The following is a 19,118-nucleotide window of genomic DNA, read 5'->3' as shown; positions in this document are numbered from 1 at the left end:
ATAAATGCGTATCCTCCTCGTAATGAGTTTGTAAAAATAAAGCGCATTAAAGGGGGAATGTAATATGTTTTGCTAGTGCAAAAAACCTTCGCAAAGACTCTTGTGAATATTAGCAACCATGTTTGTACCATGTTTCGACTGGTTATAGACGATTTCCTTGCAAAGTTTGCGATCAAATTGCTTTTTGAACGTTTGCAGTGCATGTAATGAAATTTCGTAATCGACAACCATTTTTTGCAACAAAATATTTAATGAAACTGCAGAGCAGGCGTTAAAGGTTTGCAATGCGCAATTATGATTTGAAATTCAATAAAAGACTAACGAAGAATATTACATTGCAACAGGTTCATTTTTATTCTCAAAGTTTGGCTTTTTTGCAAATTTCATTACATTTTGCCCCTAAGAGTTTTGCCTCTATCTGTGGGGCACATTTACATAGGGTCGAATATCGAGTTAATCGGTTAATTAACCCTCGATATTCGACTGTTGAAGTAAAATTCTTCAACTTCGAATATCGAAGTCGAAGGATTTACCACATTTAGTACGATCGAATGATTAAATTCTTCGAATCGAACGATTTGAAGGATTTTAATCCATCGATCGAACAATTTTCCTTCGATCACAAATTGGCTAGAAAGCCTATGGGGACCTTCGAAGGTCGAAGTAGCCAATTCGATGGTCGAAGTAGCCAAAAAAATACTTAGAAATTCGAAGTATTTTATATTGTAATCCTTAACTCGAGCTAAGTAAATGTGCCCCTGTGTGTTTTCTTTGATTTTCAAATCCCTTTTAAAGGGGCAACACCACATTTCAAGCCAGTGACCATAGTTGAAGAGCCATTTATTAAAGATCCCAGATGTATTTGTGTAGCCATTGTGCAAATATATATACAGAACATGGTGACAATTAGCAGTCATGGCCATGAATGAGCAAATAAAGGATGTTGATTACTAAGGGTCCAATTTCGAAGTACCCTTTGTGGGCTTAGTTCTTCATGGTGCAAGTTCAAACCAAGCTTGGTACACAAAGGACAGTTTTTACCATGATGTGTCTACATGTGATGCTTTTTGTTTCAATGTTAGTGAATAACAACAACAGAGAAAGTGCAGAGGCCATCTGTACATTGGGTGGGTTCTCTCCATGATAAATTACACCTTTTGTCATAGAAAAAAAAACTCGCTGGAGGATGGCTCTGGTAAGGTGTCTCATCTGAATAGGTTGTTTAAATTCTAAAACAGCAAAAGCTAATGACAAATGAGCTTCCTATAGGGAAGTTATCTAACCATATTTGCTATTGCAATGACTGCATTGGTTTATGGTGGGTGAAGATATATTGATTGCTGCATCTTCAGCTATGCCCCTTTCTTTGTCATTACAATTGGATATCTATGAAGACTTTGGAGACCAATGACTAGTATTTATGAGATTCGTTGCATTTAGACAAATATCAGAATGACTTTGTTCTAAAAATATTAAGGGAAATTCTGTTCAAAATTCCAAAATGGCAAACTAACTATATTAGAAAGTTTTTTTATTTTGCGCAGCCTATCTATTTACGGTAGCCAGTTTTTATTTTTATACTGAACAATTCCTTTAAAGGAAACTTTTAGGGGCAGATTTACTAAGCTCGAGTGAATGTTCGAATTTCAAAAACTTTGAATTTCAAAGTAAATTTGTGGGTACTTCAACCATCAAATATGCTATATTCGATCATTCGACTTCGATTTGAACGATTTGTAAAAACGTAAAAATCCTTCGACTATTCCACCATTCGATAATCGAAGTACTGTCTCTTTAAAAAAACTTCGACTTCATACTTCGCCAAATTAAAGCTACCGAAGTGCAATGTTAGCCCCATGGGGACCTTCCAGAGCACTTTTCTATGTTTTTTTTTGGTTGAATAGAAATCCTTTAATCGATCGCTAAAAATCGTTCTAATCGTTCGATCGAACGATTTTCATTCGACTGCAGGATTGCCAAATTTGTTGAAAAAAACTTTGAATTCGATATTCGAATTCGAAGTTTTTTAATTCGATGGTCGAACTTCTTTGTACTTCGAAATTGGACCCTTAGTAAATCTGCCCCTTAGTATGTTGTAGAACTCAAAGAATTCTAAGCAACTTTTCAACTGATCTTCATTATTTTGTATAGTTTTTATAATTATTTGCCTAGTCTCACTCTTTCCAGCTTTCAAACAGGGGTCACTGACCCCATCTAGAAACAATGCTCAAGGCAACAAATGTATTGTTATTGCCACTTTTTATTACTCATCTATCTATTCAGGCCTTTTCTTATTCTTATTTAAATCAATGCATTGCTGCTAGGGTAATTTGGACCCTAGCAACCAAACTGCTCAAATTTCAAACTGGAGAGCTGCTGAATAAAAATCGAAATAAAGCAAAAACGATAAAAAATGAAACACAATTGCAAATTGTCTCAGAGCATCACTCTCTACAAGGTGAAACAACCCTTTTTAATCTAATCCAAACCTTTAAAGGGGACATGTTGGGTATTGTGCAAAAATCATTTTGTGATTCCTTCTCAAGCATGGATTCTTAGTTTAAAATTCTTTGCTCTTTATACCTGCATTAAGTAGGTTAACATGTAAGCTAAGCAGAGATCCTTTACATCCAATTTCAAACTGAGCACTTCCTGAATAACAAGAAGTGCTCATCACTTGCAAGGCACGCCTACACTGTTCTAGTCCTTTCTGCTTGACATGCGTGAGAAATTGGCAACATGATTTGTCCTAAAATATTGTGGGTGGATCGTTTGTTTGCTATTCAGTGATTTGATGTGCCTGCTTCGGTGATTGGATATGCCTTACACACATACACAGCCAATAATGTAATGAATACTACTTGTCTAGGAACCCATAGCATCAAATCAGCACAGTTGCGGAACTACCGGGGGAGCAGGGGGTGCGAACGGGCCAGGGCCCGCACCCCCTGAAACTGTGGGCCGTACGGAGGGGGACGGGGCCCGGCTGCGCGTCACACACCAGGGCCCGCCCCCTCTAGTTACGCTACTGACAGAATTTAATGGGTAACGGAAAACAAATGTAAAACTTTTTATTTTATCTTCCCTAGTACCTTTTGTATATCATAATTAATTTTAAAAACCTAATGAAATAATGGTTTTACTTGCCTGCATTAATGCGTGGAGCATTTCGGTTGCTTGAGAAAGTTGAGGGAGTTGAGGGAGTTCTGAAAACTTGTGTAAAAAATAAATTTTTATTATAGTATTAGTCATATGGCAACTAATAAGAATTTGGTTTATATGCTAACTTGGGGGCACATTTACTTAGCTCGAGTGAAGGATTAGAAGGAAAAATACTTCGAATTTCGAAGTATTTTTTTGTCTACTTCGACCTTCGACTACGACTTCCACTCGGACGATTCGAACTAAAAATCGTTTGACTATTCGACCATTCGATAGTCAAAGTACTGTCTCTTTAAAAAAAACTTCAACCACCTACTTCGCCACCTAAAACCTACCGAGCACCAATGTTAGCCTATGGGGAAGGTCCCCATAGGCTTTTTAGGCAATTTGTGATCGAAGGAAAATCGTTTGATCGATGGATTAAAATCCTTCGTATCGTTCGATTCGAAGGATTTAATCGTGCGATCGAACGATTTTTCCTTCGATCAAACGAATTGTGGTAAATCCTTCGACTTCGATATTCGAAGTCGAAGGATTTAACTTCGAAGGTCGAATACCGAGGCTTAATTAACCCCCGATATTCAACCCATAGTAAATGTGCCCCTTGGTGTATATATAGTGAATAAAGTACCCCCTCTTGTAAAATATAAGGATATTATAAGTTACCGAGGATTTTCATGACCATATAAAAACACGAGGCCGAAGGCTGAGTGTTTTTATACAGGTCATGGAACTCTGAGGTAACTTCTAATATCCTCATATTTTGCAACTGGGGGTACTTTATTTATTATAATACACAAATTTCAGTGAGTCATGTGACAGAAATGACATCAGAACTCACCGTTTATAACTGATGACATCAGAACTCACCGTTTATAAGGATATAATTTACAAGATATTCATGGCTTTTGTGTATTATATATATATATATATATATGTATACTTTTCTGCAAACATGCATATTAATGTCTATGTAGTCAAATGTTTAGTTAGGGGAATTAAAGTATTTCATTGCACAAACATGTATAGATGTAGATACATTTTCTACCCCAGCTTTACTCACTACTGATCATTGAGGTAGGACCTGAATCTATGTTTTTGTCTAAATGTATGTATAGTAAATACACAGGGTCACAAACAATATAACAAACCTTGATTTTGTCCTGATCCTTGAGCTGCTTGCACTTGTCCTGAAATGAAACACAGTCTTCAGACTGAGGCTGAGGAGCTATGGTTTGATGTCACATTTAGGAAGCAGTATTACCATTCTACCCCTTTGTGGTCATGTTTATAACTGCATGCTCATAATCACGTAAAGGGGCAGCATTTGTGCTAAACTTACTTTTTGGATATTATTTAACAATTTTGTTATTAAAGTTGGAAAGATGGGGAGGGATTAAAAACAAAAGTGTTTTACAATAGAAATAAACAAGGAAAATATTTATATAGGGTATATGTTCTTAATTAAGGAACAGAAACAATATATTTTTAACACAAGTCCTGTATATTGTGGTCATATTCAACACATGGGCCTATACGGGCCTTTTAACCCACGTGTATTGACATTGTTGGCAAGGGGATTAACCAACAAAACAATCTCCCAACAAAACATAACCTATATTTCCATGTTCTAGTCACAGCTAAAAAAGGCATTTTGTCTTACAAAGTGACATTACCAGATCAACAAAAGGGTTTGGGGTTAAAGTGATCTAAAAACAGACTGAAATTACATCATACTAATATCGACAATATTCTTAAAAACTGTGCAATAGGAGCAGTCACTTGGGAAGTAGGCTACACTGCATTTATTTTGACCAATACCCTCTATACATCAGCTTAAACAGTTCAAAGTGATTGGAATATTTAGGAATTTGTTGATATATGTTATACTGTTGTTTAAGGTCTATGCAAATCTGGAGGTCTCTCTGGCTGCTTATTTGTTATTGGTAGCGAAATATGTAACTGAGCTTTAAGCAGCAGTGCACTGTACTGCTTAATCTCATTCATCCTCATATAGAGTTGGCATCCAGACCATTTCACTCAATACAAAAAATAGGCCCACTCCAACTACTGCTGACGAAAGAAAATTCAAATAAAAGAAAATACTCATTGCCAAGCAATTTGCAGCACTGAAGCAGGACTAATGCAAAGCTACAGGCATATCTGCTTTTATTATAATCTCAAGCTACTCAAAGATAAAAATGGAAATGGGGAACAAGAAAGGAAAGGTAAGCATGCAGACCTCTATGGCTTTCATCACAAATACAATATAGGAAACCAGAATGTTTATTAGCTGCTAGTTTTAGTAATCTACGGGGTAAGGTAGTATCAGGGGTTGCCCACGTTTGAATGCATAGCAACCAGCAAGCAAGTAGTGCAGATCAAAGCCGCCATCGGATTGGATGCTATGTAAACTTATACCTTTTATTATAGGTGGCCTAGTATGCTCTTTACTAAGCATCCGGTAACAGTAATGCTGCTTGGGCTTCAGCAATGCCAGTGGGGCCAGAAAGTGATGAAAATACAAGATCTAATGCACCTGCTTCTTTTTTTTATGTAAAATTTAAAATGCACTTACTGGATGCTGCAGCAACAATGGATCTGTATGCAGGATGGATGTTAGTTGAACCTACATTTACAAGAAATATATTAAAATAAGACATTTTGTTAATGTTTACTGTATAAATCCAGTACAGAAATATAGTACTTTATGTCTGATGCATTATTGTACATTATTAATTACTGTATATATATATATATATATATATATATATATATATATATATATATATATATATATATATATATATATATCTCAATCATGGATAGCACCTGGGTCTTTTGATCATGATGGTGTGCTGAATAAATTGGGACTATAATTTATATATATATATATATATATATATATATATATATATATATATATAGAGATAGATATAGATATATATAGATATATATTTATTTATTTATTTATATACAGGCTGAGAGAAAGAGAAACTGCATAAATCTACTGAAAAATGCAATTTATATTTGCTTCAAGATGAGGATTCGGCTTTCCTTTATTATCTCTGTGTCATTCATGCCATGTATTTCACTTACCTGTATCCCTTGTTCGAACCAGTGGCGGTCTCACTTTTGCATCCGAGGTGGTAGTTGTTATGCGGGTTGTTATGGGAGAGGTGGTTGTTGGCTTTGGAGTGGTAGTTGTAGGCTCTGGTGTGGTGCTGGTAGTTGTAGGTTCTGGAGTTGTGGTGGTTGTGGTGGTAGGAGAAGTAGTAGCAGAAGTTGTGGTTACAGAGGGAATTGGAATAACTCTGTGTACTGTTTCTGAAAAAGAATATTATATTTATATTATATATCATATTTTTAATAATTACTTAGCTGTAACTAGGGATGCATCGAATCCAGAATTCGGTTCGGGATTCGGCCTTTTTCAGCAGGATTCGGATTCGGCCAAATCCTTCTGCCCGGCCGAACCTAATCCAAATCCTAATTTGCAAATTAGGGGCAAAGAGGGAAATTGCGTTACAGGGAAGTAACAATTTTTCCCCCTTCCCATCCCTAATTTGCATATGCAAATTAGGATTTGGTTCGGTATTCTGTGCATCCCTAGCTGTAACATTTATAACACTGTACATTGAATAACTAATAATAGCTCTGCCCACAATTGGTGCCTGGGACAGAGAAAGAGACTAAAGGGAAAATATACGTTTTTTATAAACACGTTTTACATCTATTTATACTTTCTTCCCAGTATATGAATACATGATTAGCAAGTTCTTATTTTGCTTTTCTGAGAAACAAAACTTACCTGCTCTCACCTCAACATATTCAAGAACTGAAGGGTAAGTCACTCCTTTTTTTCCTTTACCTATTAGGAAATGAAAGAATATAAGTATATAAGAATACAAGTATTCAGTAAAATCCTAATGACATTTAAAATGTGTTTTTAGTGGTAATCCTGACAATTATATATTTAATATAAGGTCACCTAGCTACAACTGGCATTACCTGCAATAACAAAAGACTCTTTCCATCGAGGCAGAGACAGGGATCGTATCCCATTTGAGTAGCTTCCTTTGTATCCAGACTGGCCAGCAACCTTCCGAATAAAGATTTTGCCTCCATTATTGTCTATTACACCACTGCCAATGGGAAAGGAAATAGTCATTTTATTAGGAAATTACTGCCAATACTAATATTAATCACATGTTTTGACCCAGGAGCAATACCGAATTGCTTTACCTCCCTTATGCTTATGGTTACTAGTTCTGCATTAGAATAAACGTGTAACTAATGTTTTTCATTGTTTAGGACACTGACAAGGCACCATCTAAAAGATACTGTGCAATTTTTTCTTCTAGTAGTCAAATGGGCCTTAATAAAATAGATATGGATACAATGCAACAATAAGTCTGATGCCTGACTCACCAGTGGATCTTTCCACAGGTCATGATACTGTGCCTTGAGGTTAGTAGATAAAAGGTTTCTTCCTAAGAGTTGTTTTACTGAGAGCTATAGTGAAGTTGTATAGTGAACTGTCTCAATGCTTTTTTTTTTTTTTTTAGAAAATACAGAAATACAGTATAACTAAACTAATAATGTTTTAATGGATGCTTTCATTTGCATTCCTCTTGATCAACTAGGAAAAGGTTGACCTTGAGTTATGTTCATTAACTGCTAGATAACTAGGAGACAATTTTCTTAATACATTAAACTTCAGTATATTGGGTATGTCAAAGACATCTATGCACCAGAAAAGGACAACTTTCTCCCAAATGCCTTTATTTAAATGAACACCATGAATCAACAGTGAACTTCAGGACAGAGGGCGCTATCACCCTAAGAATCATTGACCAAGTTACCAGTGTAGTGTATTTATACACACACAAAAATAACTGTGCAATGCACAGGGAATATTTAAAAAGAGAATAATAAAAATAAAGAGGTCTATCGGAAATAATGCTTAAACTTGCTGCTTCTAAACATGTACAATAACTGTAGTATGACAGGTATGAGACCTGTTATCGAGAATGCTCGGGACCTGGGGTTTTCTGGATAATGGATCTTTCCATAATTTGGATCTTCATACCTTAACTCTCCTAGAAAATCATGTAAACATGAAATAAACCAAATAGGCTGGTTTTGTTTCCAATAAGGAATAATTACAGTATATCTTAGTTTGGATCAAGTACAAGGTACTGTTTTATTATTATAGAGAAAAAGAAAATGTTTTTTAAAAAATTTTGATTCATTGGATAAAATGGAGTCTATGCCAGATCGCCTTTCCGTAATTCAGAGCTTTCTGGATAATGGGTTTCCTGATAACGGATCCTATACCCGTACTCTTACACAAAGTCAGTTACAACAAAGCAGACTTTGCAACTTGTTTAGACCTTGGAGCGGTACTGGGCTTGTGCAAAAGGTTTATAGGTGAACTTTCTTGCAAAGAGTCAGTCTTCCAACCTGTGTATAGCAGCTGTGCATATGCTGGAGAATGATGCATAAATATCAGTGCCATATACACGATGTTTCCCATCCTGGCATCCAGCTGGGCACTTTGCAAGGAATTCTGGGTTCACTATCTTCCCTGCTTTGATATCACAGTCAATGTGAGGCACATCTGTGAAGGCAAAAAAAGTATTAATACTTACTTTATTAATGGAGGTCTTGCTTGAACCTCCCATACACATAATCCCAACCCATTATGGTTGGTTGCAAAGTATTAATAACCCACAAAGAGAGCCTGCACTGATTTCTGCTGTACCTGCTCCCCTATTTAAAGACAGTGGGGCAAATTCACTAAGCGCCGAAGCGCCGAACGCTAGCGTTAATTCGCTAGCGTTTGGCATTTTCGTTACTGCGCAAATTCACTAACGAACGCTGGCGTAGTTTCGCTAGTATTACTTCGCACCCTTACGCCAGGCGAATTTTCGCTAGCGACGTAACTACGCAAATTCACTAACTTGCGCAGTGTACTGAACGCTACCTTTTACGCTAGACTTCCTTCGCCACCTCAGACCTGGCGAAGCGCAATAGAGTAGACAGGGATTGTTTCAAAAAAAGTCAATTTTTTTTCTAAGTCCCAAAAAACGCTGGCGTGTTTTCTACATGATGGGTGATAGGCTGAAAAAGATCGAAAAAAATTTTGGGGCTCCCCTCCTTCCCCCCTACATTTCCTGACTCATGGCAACTTACCTAGACAGTGGGCACATGTGTAGGGCAAAATAAAATTTTTATTTGCTGATTTGAAGGTTTTCTAGGCATTTGTAGTGCTGATACGTATTCCTCCATTGAAATTTGAATTTCGTGCCGTATGCAAATTAGCCTTCGCTAGCGGGGATCAGATTTTGTAGCATCCTACAAAATCTTGTGCTGTTGCATGGTGTTGCATGAAAGATCAGATAAAATCTGACCCACAAAATCTGATGAAAAGCGCTCTTGGGGGGAAATTTAGTAACCTGCGAAAATTAGCCAGCGACTGCTTCGCAACCCAACTGTACACTTTGCCAGGCGAAAATTCACTCAGACAATGCTAATTTACTAAAATGCGAAGTTGCGTCCAGAGAGCCGAACGCTGGCGAATTTTCACTAGCGTTACGTTGGCAATCAAAGAGAAGATGCGCTAGCGTTCAATTATGCCTATCGCAACTTCGTTAGAGATCTTTGCTCAGGCTAATTTGCATACCGTGGAAATTCTAAAGTTTAATGGACGTATATTTTGCAGCAAATACATTATATTACACAAGTCCAGGGAACCTTAATAAAGGAAACAAATTTATAATGCCCTACACATGAGCCCACTGTATAGTTTGTGTTCCATATGTTAGAAAATGTATGGGGGAACCCGGTTACCCAAAAAACATTTTTAAGAACTTTTGCAGGCTATCACTCTGAAAAAAGGAAAAGACGCCAGCGTTTTTTGGGACTTAGAATTTTTTTCGATTAAAAATTGAGGAAGTCCTATGCACTCCATTGCACTTCGCCTGGTCTGAGCTGGCAAACGCAAGTCTGGCGAACGAGGTAACATTCAGTAAAATCTGCATCCGCGTAGTTACGTCAATTCGCCAGAGCGAAAATTCGCCTGCCGTTAGAGTGCGAAGCAACTATAGCGTCTATCTCCTTTGCTTGCGAAATGACATCTGCACCCATGAGTAAATCGGCGAAGTAACGAAATAAATTCACACTGGTGAATCATCGCCAGCGTTAGTCACTTTGCCCTTTAGTAAATGTGCCCCATGGAGTTTTACTCTTAGAAGAACAGAGCTAAACCCATACCAGCCAACTGAGAAATGAACTATGATCTCAGATATCCACTAGATGGCACTATGGTTTTATTTCACCCAAACTGCAATAGTCAGACAGTGCAGCAAACAGAAGCAGAGTGGCTTGATTCCTCTCTTGTTACTTACGCTGTTTGTTCTTTCTGTTCTTTTTTGATGACGTAAATGTACAAACCAAGAGCAAAACTGTGGTGAAAGAAAGAAAACAATTTAACAAAGATCTTTGGAAATGTACTAATGCCCAAGAGCTAATTTCTTCCAATCTGGCAGTAAATGTTCTGTATAAATATCTTGCTAATGGCATAGTGTGGGCTCTGATACATAAATATGTGGCAAAACCAATTAGTTCACGCCACGCTAGACTAGACGCCAGGGCACTAAGCTTGCTTTCATCATTTGCACCATTTCCTTGGGTTTGTCAGTTATCTGTACATAACGAACCTTACTATGAACAAAATATCATAAATTAAGTATATTTTATTAAGAATATTAAGAACTGAATGCATATTTATTTTAATTTTTTTTTAGTTCCCCAAGCTATGAGGGTATAACTGACTGAGTTGGCATTTACAGCCTTTTACATAAATTGTATATACTAAATACACACACTAAAGGGGTTATTTTTCATTTTATTTATCAATACAAATCTTATGATTTTTTCAGATTTGTCACTGAAAACCGAGACTTTTTTTGGATTTGATGCCCAAAACCTGTGACTTTTTTGGAATTGAAGCTTGAAACCATGAAATCCTCAGATTATTGAACGAAACCCAACGGACATCTGCCATTGAGTTCTACATGAACTCTGCAGGTCTGAGTTGGAGTACTTTTTATTCTGACTTTTAACACCATCTGGGTTTAATAAATCTCCAAAAATGTGAGTTTTTTTTAAAAAAAAGAAAAATATAAAAGGGAACATAAACACAATGTGACCAGGGGGACTGCGCCAATGAACTAGCCTCAGAAGCACCCCATAAAATGCTATTAGAGCGCAAATGCTATTAGAGCGCAAATGCTATTAGAGCGCAAACAACTCTTCAGGCTAGTGGAAGTACAGTGCTACCTTGGGTCTGAGCATGCCTGACCTTCTACACTTCAACACTTATGTTGGCATTCTAGGAATGAATGGTCCATTGTGGGAAGAACATGGAAATCTGCATCTTAAAATGCTCTACACCTTGCACTGTGTTTGGAAATGAGCCTTAAGGTCTAATTTACTAAAGGTGTGCAAAGTGCAATAATGAATGTTATTTGCCATGCTTTTTACCAACAATGCACCATTCTTTTCATGCAATCCAGTATAATTTGTATGTAATGCTACATGCACCTTATGTATTGATTTTGAAACAAGTTGCATTGGTGTCGGTTGCTGTTTTGGGCATAACACCTCCCTTATCCTATAGAGCAGTGAATTTCTGACTTATTTCAGTCAAATCTGCCTTTGAGGTCCAACAGTAGCCTGGGGGCCCTTCTTATTTTATGTTACAGATATATTGCCACAATAAGTCTGGACTCTAAATCTCACCATAACCGGCCTCCAATCTAGGCATCTAGAAGTATCTAGGAGTGCAAATAAGCAAACTCCAATCATACCCTAACTAGCCTTCAGGCTGCACCTCCCGCTCCACAAGTGAGACTCAGGGTATTTAGATTATTCAGAACACGTTGGGCATTCTGGATATGTATGTAGGGATCTATAGGATTAATAGGCTCCTATAGCTTTAAATCCCTACCCTTCCTCCTTTTCCCTAGTTGCTGGGCAAAAGCCCATGTATTTAGTTATATTTGCATAACCAGTGTTATTGGCCAAGAGGTGTAATGACCACTTCCTACCACACTTCAATATAGTGTTTGGAAAGGGGTGGATCTTCCTCTTTGGCTGCTGGTGTCCTAATCGACTGGTTGTTCCCATTGAGCCTGGGTACACCAAGGCCCAGTAAAGTCATTGCCCCAAAGGGACAGCACCTTTAGTGTTTAAGTCAGGGACCAGGGAACCCCGTGAACGAGGTTTAGCTAGAACAGGATAGTTCTGTTATAGACTCTCTAGGAGAGTAAGATAGAGAGCTTATCTAGAAAGAGCAGTTGTGTGCTCCATCGAGGATCTGTAGCTTCTTGGTTGCCTTTAGTGAAGGGACCACAGTGGATAGGGTTCAGGCTTAGACTCCTTCTCCCTGACCACTCCACTGGGTGGGATCTGGACCACTTTGAGGTATATCTGCCTGAGGGAATTGATCTATTCTTTGACTGCAATGCCTTATGGGAGTCACCTCCTTCATGCTGTGTCATCTACCTGTTCTATCCTCATCTGAAGTTACATCTGTTAATACCTTAACCCATGTGAGTAAACCTGTGGTCATTGTCTTGGACTAATAAATCATCCTTTTTGTTTTACTATAAGAACCTCCTGGCCTCCATCATTGTCCTATTTTACATGTTGCACTACATCCTTATGGGAATCTTCCACTTAGGGAATACCCTGATCCTGAAGTGTGAGTCATGTGTAACCCATGCTCATATCACTAGCTGGACACTTTACTACTTGTGGTCTGGATAGCAATAATTAGCGTTACATAATTCAACTGGTGCAACTGGGAGTTTCTATACTTACCATTTGTTCAAGGCTTGTGGAAAGTACAGTCCTACCTTAGGTGTGAGAGTGCTTGACCTTGTGCTGTATATACTGTTTGCATCAAAACAGCAACAAAATCAGCACAGAACACTACTATAGAAGCATGGAATGGGGTTCTATTGTCCACAGTTTTGCCCCCGTTTTTCAATTATGTTCTGTTCCTAATAGTTGTATGTGAGCTCTTGAGGAGGACTCACAGAATACACATATTGCATGACTAATGATCAAATTATTTGACAATATTTCAGACTACACATGATCTAGATTTTTAACAATGAACCATGCATTTATGTGAAATTAGTGATGGATTAGATTTCCTTTTTTCAGGTGGAAGTGCTGCTCCTTTTTAAAACTATGCAGAATAGACAGGCTTTCTTAGCAGTACTTGGAGTTTCAGTTTCATCCAGACATGTATCAAAATCCAGACGTATCAGATGCCCATAAGCAGTAGTTTGGGGTATTTTCTTTAATAATGACTGCATTAACTTGAAGCCTGTCTGTTACTTTAAAAACACTTGAAATAACACCTCCATTATCCTAAAGAGCAGTGGCTTTCTGACTTATTTTATTCAGGCTTCCTTTGAGGTCCAACAGTAGGTCAGGCCCCCCTCCTTAGCTCATAACAAGGTTACTTGGGCACAAAATAAATGTTCACTTTAAGTCGCCTCCAGGCAGGGCTTTTAGGAAAGCAAATAGACATCTTCAAATCTTTTCAACTCCTCAAGTCACAGCTTTGGCTCTCCAAGGTGGGCATTCTTAGAATTGTCTCCATTCCATATACATTTTAAATCAATAATAACACTTACCCAGTAGGACTGCAAACAACTTTTCCTTCATCTTAGTAAATGCTGAAAAAGAAAGTAATGAATAGAATGTTAGCATATGTGTAGCTAGACTTACGTGTGAACTGATAATAAAATATAGGGTTCTGCTTCTTCAATTATCCATATAGAACTGGAAACTATATGGCACATCTCATAAACTAAACACGGTCTAAAGCACTGGCTGTCTGACTTGTCCTCGTGACCCACAAACATTATGTAACCCATTTTTGGCCACCCCCCTGGTGACAAGGTTGTACATCATATAATTCTTACCGATGCAGGTCCTGAGTCCCCTTTGCTAAGTGAAAGGTACTGGAAAACTCCTCTCTGGCAGTGCCTCCACCTAATGGGATCTGGGAATAAACCTGCGATTGGCCCATTAGGAAAAAAATTCACTTACACACTTGTACGGTGTAACAAATAACTTTATATAAAATTAAAGGTCAAGTAAACACATTTATATTTCTCATTACCCATTCCCTGGGAAATATATACAGTCCAAGATCCTGGCCCTCCTTGCCAGGCAAAGTCCCGTAACTCCTTTGGCAGACAAGAGTCTTAATTCCCTTTCCCCAAAGAGTACAATGTGCTGCTCCCATGTGGCAGGCACACAAACAGACTGTTTCTCCAAACAGGAGATGGCTGGATCCTCATCCTTTCCTACCCCTTCCCTCAGGTAACACTCACCCGGAAGGAGTCACACAGACGGGTAGTCTCACACAGAGCAGACAGGCATCCACAGCGATGACGATTCTTTATAGGCTCCAGAGTCTCCCAGTTGAGCACATAACAAGGCTTGAATACTTCCGGTATTTGCTCCCAACGCTGTCTATAGCGCTCACATCCATTGCTGAACTGCAGTTCTCAACACTCTCCATAGTGTGAACATGAAAATCCGGCAATCCAAGCTCAAACCTTCTGGGTTGAGCTTTCAGGCACTGGAGGATCCTGCCCAGCCTTGACAGGCCTATCAAACTCCCTTTTTGCCTACATTTTGCCGGATAAGATTCACTATCTCCACAGTGAAACAGCAGCAAAACTGTAAAACTGTAAAATTGTAATGGCCGTGAGCACATGGCATTCTCCTTTTATATTGTTGCACAGCGACACCTTGTGGCTGCCTTTGGGATCAGCCATGCTGCGCCAATCACAAGGGCTCTGCCCCTTAGGAAACCCTGTATCTCAGCCATGAGGCTTCGACTGAAGGGGAAATTAACCCTGTGGGGTCCCTACAATTATATGGTTTTATGGATGTATAGTCCGTAGCGTAATATGGAGAGGCCAGAAAGTACGTGGATATAGTCAGTTTCCTCTTTGCCAATGTGCTAGCTACTTGTGCTTTTATGGGGGTTGCTGGTCACTAGGACAGGCATTCCATAGCTTAAAGCATAAATATAAATCTGATATAAGTTTGTCTGTTTATGGCTTTGTTTGTTTTTTGTGCTTTATTCATTCAGACAATGTAGGACTAAATGAAATTAAACTTCTTAGGCAACATCCTCTATTCCAGGAGTAGATCAACAACTAATTTTTGTACAAAAAAAAACACAAGGCCATCATATGCAATGTCCCTGTGTCTCATTCTTGGACTCCTGTCTGCAGTGTTTTTTTGTTCAGGTTATCACATACTGTTTCATTCAATTGGGTTGAGATGCAATACAGGGACTGTCCTCTTTTCCTCACAAAACATCATCCCTAAAATCTGTGATCCGCTTATCCCAAAATCACATGCCTGCCCACTTAAGCAATGAGATGAAACCATTGATCAGCAGTATCAAAAAAAAACAAGCCCAAAGTTCTCCAAAATGCATATAGTTATATCAATGTATATATATATATTTATATGGTATATATATTGACTTTATTGGTAGCAGTAAGTTCCTTAAAGAACCAGTAGACAAGCTGAACTGGGTGATATTGGCTTATGCAGTGGTCTGGGGTTTACACACTGGGACTTTACACAGTTAGCTTAATGGTTTTATATTTATTTTCACGGTTACTCTAAGATTGACTAACACTTGAGATCTGGCATAGTACCGAGAGACTGGCGAATTGCTAATGTGGTGCCTCTATTCAAAAAAGGATCCCGTTCTCAGCCTCAAAACTATAGGCCAGTTAGTCTGACGTCAGTGGTAGGAAAGCTTTTCGAAGGGTTAATAAAGGATAGGATACTGGACTTCATAGCAAATCATAATACTATGAGTTTGTGCCAGCATGGTTTTATGCTTAATAGATCTTGCCAGACTAACTTAATTTCTTTTTATGAGAAGGTAAGTAGAGACCTCGATTCTGGGATGGCAGTGGATGTGATTTACTCAGACTTTGCTAAAGCATTTGATACAGTGCCACACAGAAGGTTACTGGTTAAATTAAGGAATGTTGGCCTGGAACATAGTATTTGTACCTGGATAGAGAACTGGCTAAAAGATAGACTACAAAGAGTGGTGGTAAATGGAACATTTTCTAATTGGACCAGTGTTGTTAGTGGAGTACCACAGGGCTCTGTACTAGGTCCCTTGCTTTTCAACTTGTTTATTAATGACCTGGAGGTGGGCATTAAAAGAACTGTTTCTATTTTTGCAGATGATACTAAATTGTGCAGAACTATAGGTTCCATGCAGGATGCTGCCACTTTGCAGAGTGATTTGTCTAAATTGGAAAACTGGGCAGCAAACTGGAAAATGAGGTTCAATGTTGATAAATGCAAGGTTATGCACTTTGGCAAAAATAATATAAATGCAAGTTATACACTAAATGGCAGTGTGTTGGGAGTTTCCTTAAATGAGAAGGATCTAGGGGTCTTTGTAGATAACAAGTTGTCTAATTCTGGGCATTGTCATTCTGTGGCTACTAAAGCAAATAAAGTTCTGTCTTGCATAAAAAAGGGCATTAACTCAAGGGATGAAAACATAATTATGCCTCTTTATAGGTACCTGGTAAGGCCTCATCTGGGGTATGCAGTGAAGTTTTGGACTCCAGTCCTTAAGAGGGATATAAATGAGCTGGAGAGAGTGCAGAAATGTGCAACTAAATTGGTTAGAGGGATGGAAGACTTAAATTATGAGGGTAGACTGTCAAGGTTGGGGTTGTTTTCTCTGGAAAAAAGGCGCTTGCGAGGGGACATGATTACACTTTACACGTACATTAGAGGACATTATAGACAAATGGCAGGGGACCTTTTTACCCATAAATTGTATCACCGTACCAGAGGCCACCCCTTTAGATTAGAGGAAAAGAACTTTCATTTGAAGCAACGTAGGGGGTTCTTCACAGTCAGGACAGTGAGGTTGTGGAATGCACTGCCGGGTGATGTTATGATGCTGATTCAGTTAATGCCTTTAAGAATGGCTTGGATGATTTTTTGGACAGACATAATGTCAAAGGCTATTGTGATACTAAACTCTATAGTTAGTATAGGTATGGGTATATAGAATTTAATTAAAAGTAGGGTGGGGTGTGTGTATGGGTTTTCATTTGGAGGGGTTGAACTTGATGGACTTTTTTCAACCCAATTTAACTATGTAACTATGTAACTGTGTAACTTTTTTCCTCTTTAAAGGGAGAATATAATAAGTTTTGCTAGCGGAAAAAAACGATTGCGAATGTTAGCGACTATATTTGCGCCATTTTTGACTGTTTAAAGACCCCCACGACTTCCTTGCAAAGTTTGCAACCAAATTGCTTTTGGGAACGTTCGCAGTGTATGTAATAAAACTTTGCAATTGCAATCCATTTTTTGCGACAAAATATTCAATGAAGCTGCAGAGTAGGGGGCAGATTTATCAAGGGTCGAAGTGAATTTGAGGGAATTTTCGGAGTAAAAAAATTTGAAATAATTTTTTGGATACTTCGACCATCGAATAGGATACTTCTACTTCGACTTCAAAGTAAAGTAGTTTGAATATTCGACCATTCGACAATTGAAGTACTGTCTCTTTATAAAAACTTTGATTTCAATACTTCGCCAAATTAAACCTGCCAAAGTGCTATGTTAGCCTATGGGGACCTTCTAGAGCATTTTTCTAAGTTTTTGGAAGTCGAAGTAAAATTATTCCATCGATCGCTGAAATCCTTTGAATAGTTAGATTCAAAGGATTTAATCGTTTGATCGAATGATTTTACTTCGACCACAGGATACCCAAATTCGATGAAAAAAACTTCGACTTCGATATTCGAAGTTGAAGTATTCCAATTCGATTGTCGAATTTCAAAGTATTTTTAACTTCGAAATTCGACCCTTGATAAATCTGCCCCCATGTGTTAAAGGTTCACAATGTATAATTAAGATTTGCAATGCAATAAAAGCCTAACAAAGAATATTACATTGCGACAGGCAAATATATGTATTTGCAAAGTTTTGCTCTTTATTATATTTGCCCATTAGAATGTAGGAAATCTAGAAGACCTAAATAGAAATATACGTACTAATGAAACCAGGTCCGGACTGAGAATTAAAATAGGCCCTGGCATTTCAGGTACACAGAGGCCCAATCAGCCCACACAGAGGCCCAAACAGCCCCTACCAGCCCACTAAATACTGACTTTCTATGGCACCTTATAGCAGCCTCTCTGGCATTTGCCAGAACCCACAGATTGCCAGTCTGGGCCTGAATGAAACAGAATAGCAATAATATTCGTGGTTTTTGTTGAAGAGCAACTGAAAATTGCATAGAAGAGGTTTATCTATAAAAAACTAAGTTGTATTTAAAGGCAAACATCCCTTTTGGGGAGAATGTGGGTTTCACCTGAATACTTTTTGTGCGTCTGCATTTTCCAAACATACTATGCATCTCTTTGCTGAATTCTGTGGCACTGAAAAACCTAATCATGGCAGTGGCAGAAGGATTCCAGATGTACAGAATTATTAGCTTATTTTGATCTCTTCTGGCTTTACAAGGCTTTTATGACTGGAACGTACAGACATGCCTATTAAATGCACAAGTGATCTTTTTCAGTGTTAATTATACACTGTAAACTGGTGGAGTTTTGTTTTTAAAAATGTCAGCTAACCTTCAGTTTATTTATAAGCCTTGCAACCCATTCATTACATCCTGCCTCCTGAAATCTAGACGCTGCACTGGTTGTTATAAACTGTTTTCAAGTATATTCTAGGAAACCTACACTGCTTCAAATTTGCAGGTCTGAAAATGGATTTCAACCAGTTCACTACATAGAATTCCTTTATCCTTGGCTCATTTGGAAACATACTTCAGGACCTAA

General features: G+C 38.1%; 1 protein-coding gene across 3 annotated transcripts in view; it reads right to left on the bottom strand.

Moving 5' to 3' along the window:
* vit.S (vitrin S homeolog) overlaps positions 1 to 19,118 on the bottom strand; it is an 83,278-nt gene that overhangs the window by 25,582 nt on the left and 38,578 nt on the right. For 2 of the 3 annotated variants that reach the window (XM_018265190.2, XM_041564415.1), the window contains exons 2-10: positions 13,881 to 13,922; positions 10,575 to 10,631; positions 8,629 to 8,785; positions 7,174 to 7,307; positions 6,974 to 7,033; positions 6,262 to 6,489; positions 5,741 to 5,791; positions 4,314 to 4,352; positions 3,148 to 3,213 (exon numbers count right to left, since the gene is read on the bottom strand). In XM_018265190.2, the coding sequence (XP_018120679.1) occupies positions 3,148 to 3,213; positions 4,314 to 4,352; positions 5,741 to 5,791; positions 6,262 to 6,489; positions 6,974 to 7,033; positions 7,174 to 7,307; positions 8,629 to 8,785; positions 10,575 to 10,631; positions 13,881 to 13,911 (823 nt within the window). In that variant the 5' untranslated portion in view covers positions 13,912 to 13,922. The remainder of the gene's footprint in view (positions 1 to 3,147; positions 3,214 to 4,313; positions 4,353 to 5,740; positions 5,792 to 6,261; positions 6,490 to 6,973; positions 7,034 to 7,173; positions 7,308 to 8,628; positions 8,786 to 10,574; positions 10,632 to 13,880; positions 13,923 to 19,118) is intronic. The other variant, XM_041564416.1, reaches the window with a different exon arrangement.

The sequence above is a fragment of the Xenopus laevis genome, chromosome 5S (genome assembly GCF_017654675.1).
Source record: "Xenopus laevis strain J_2021 chromosome 5S, Xenopus_laevis_v10.1, whole genome shotgun sequence".
NCBI lineage: Eukaryota > Metazoa > Chordata > Amphibia > Anura > Pipidae > Xenopus > Xenopus laevis.
The sequence above is the reverse complement of the archived record's forward strand: the minus strand, read 5'-3'. Positions and strand labels throughout refer to the sequence as shown.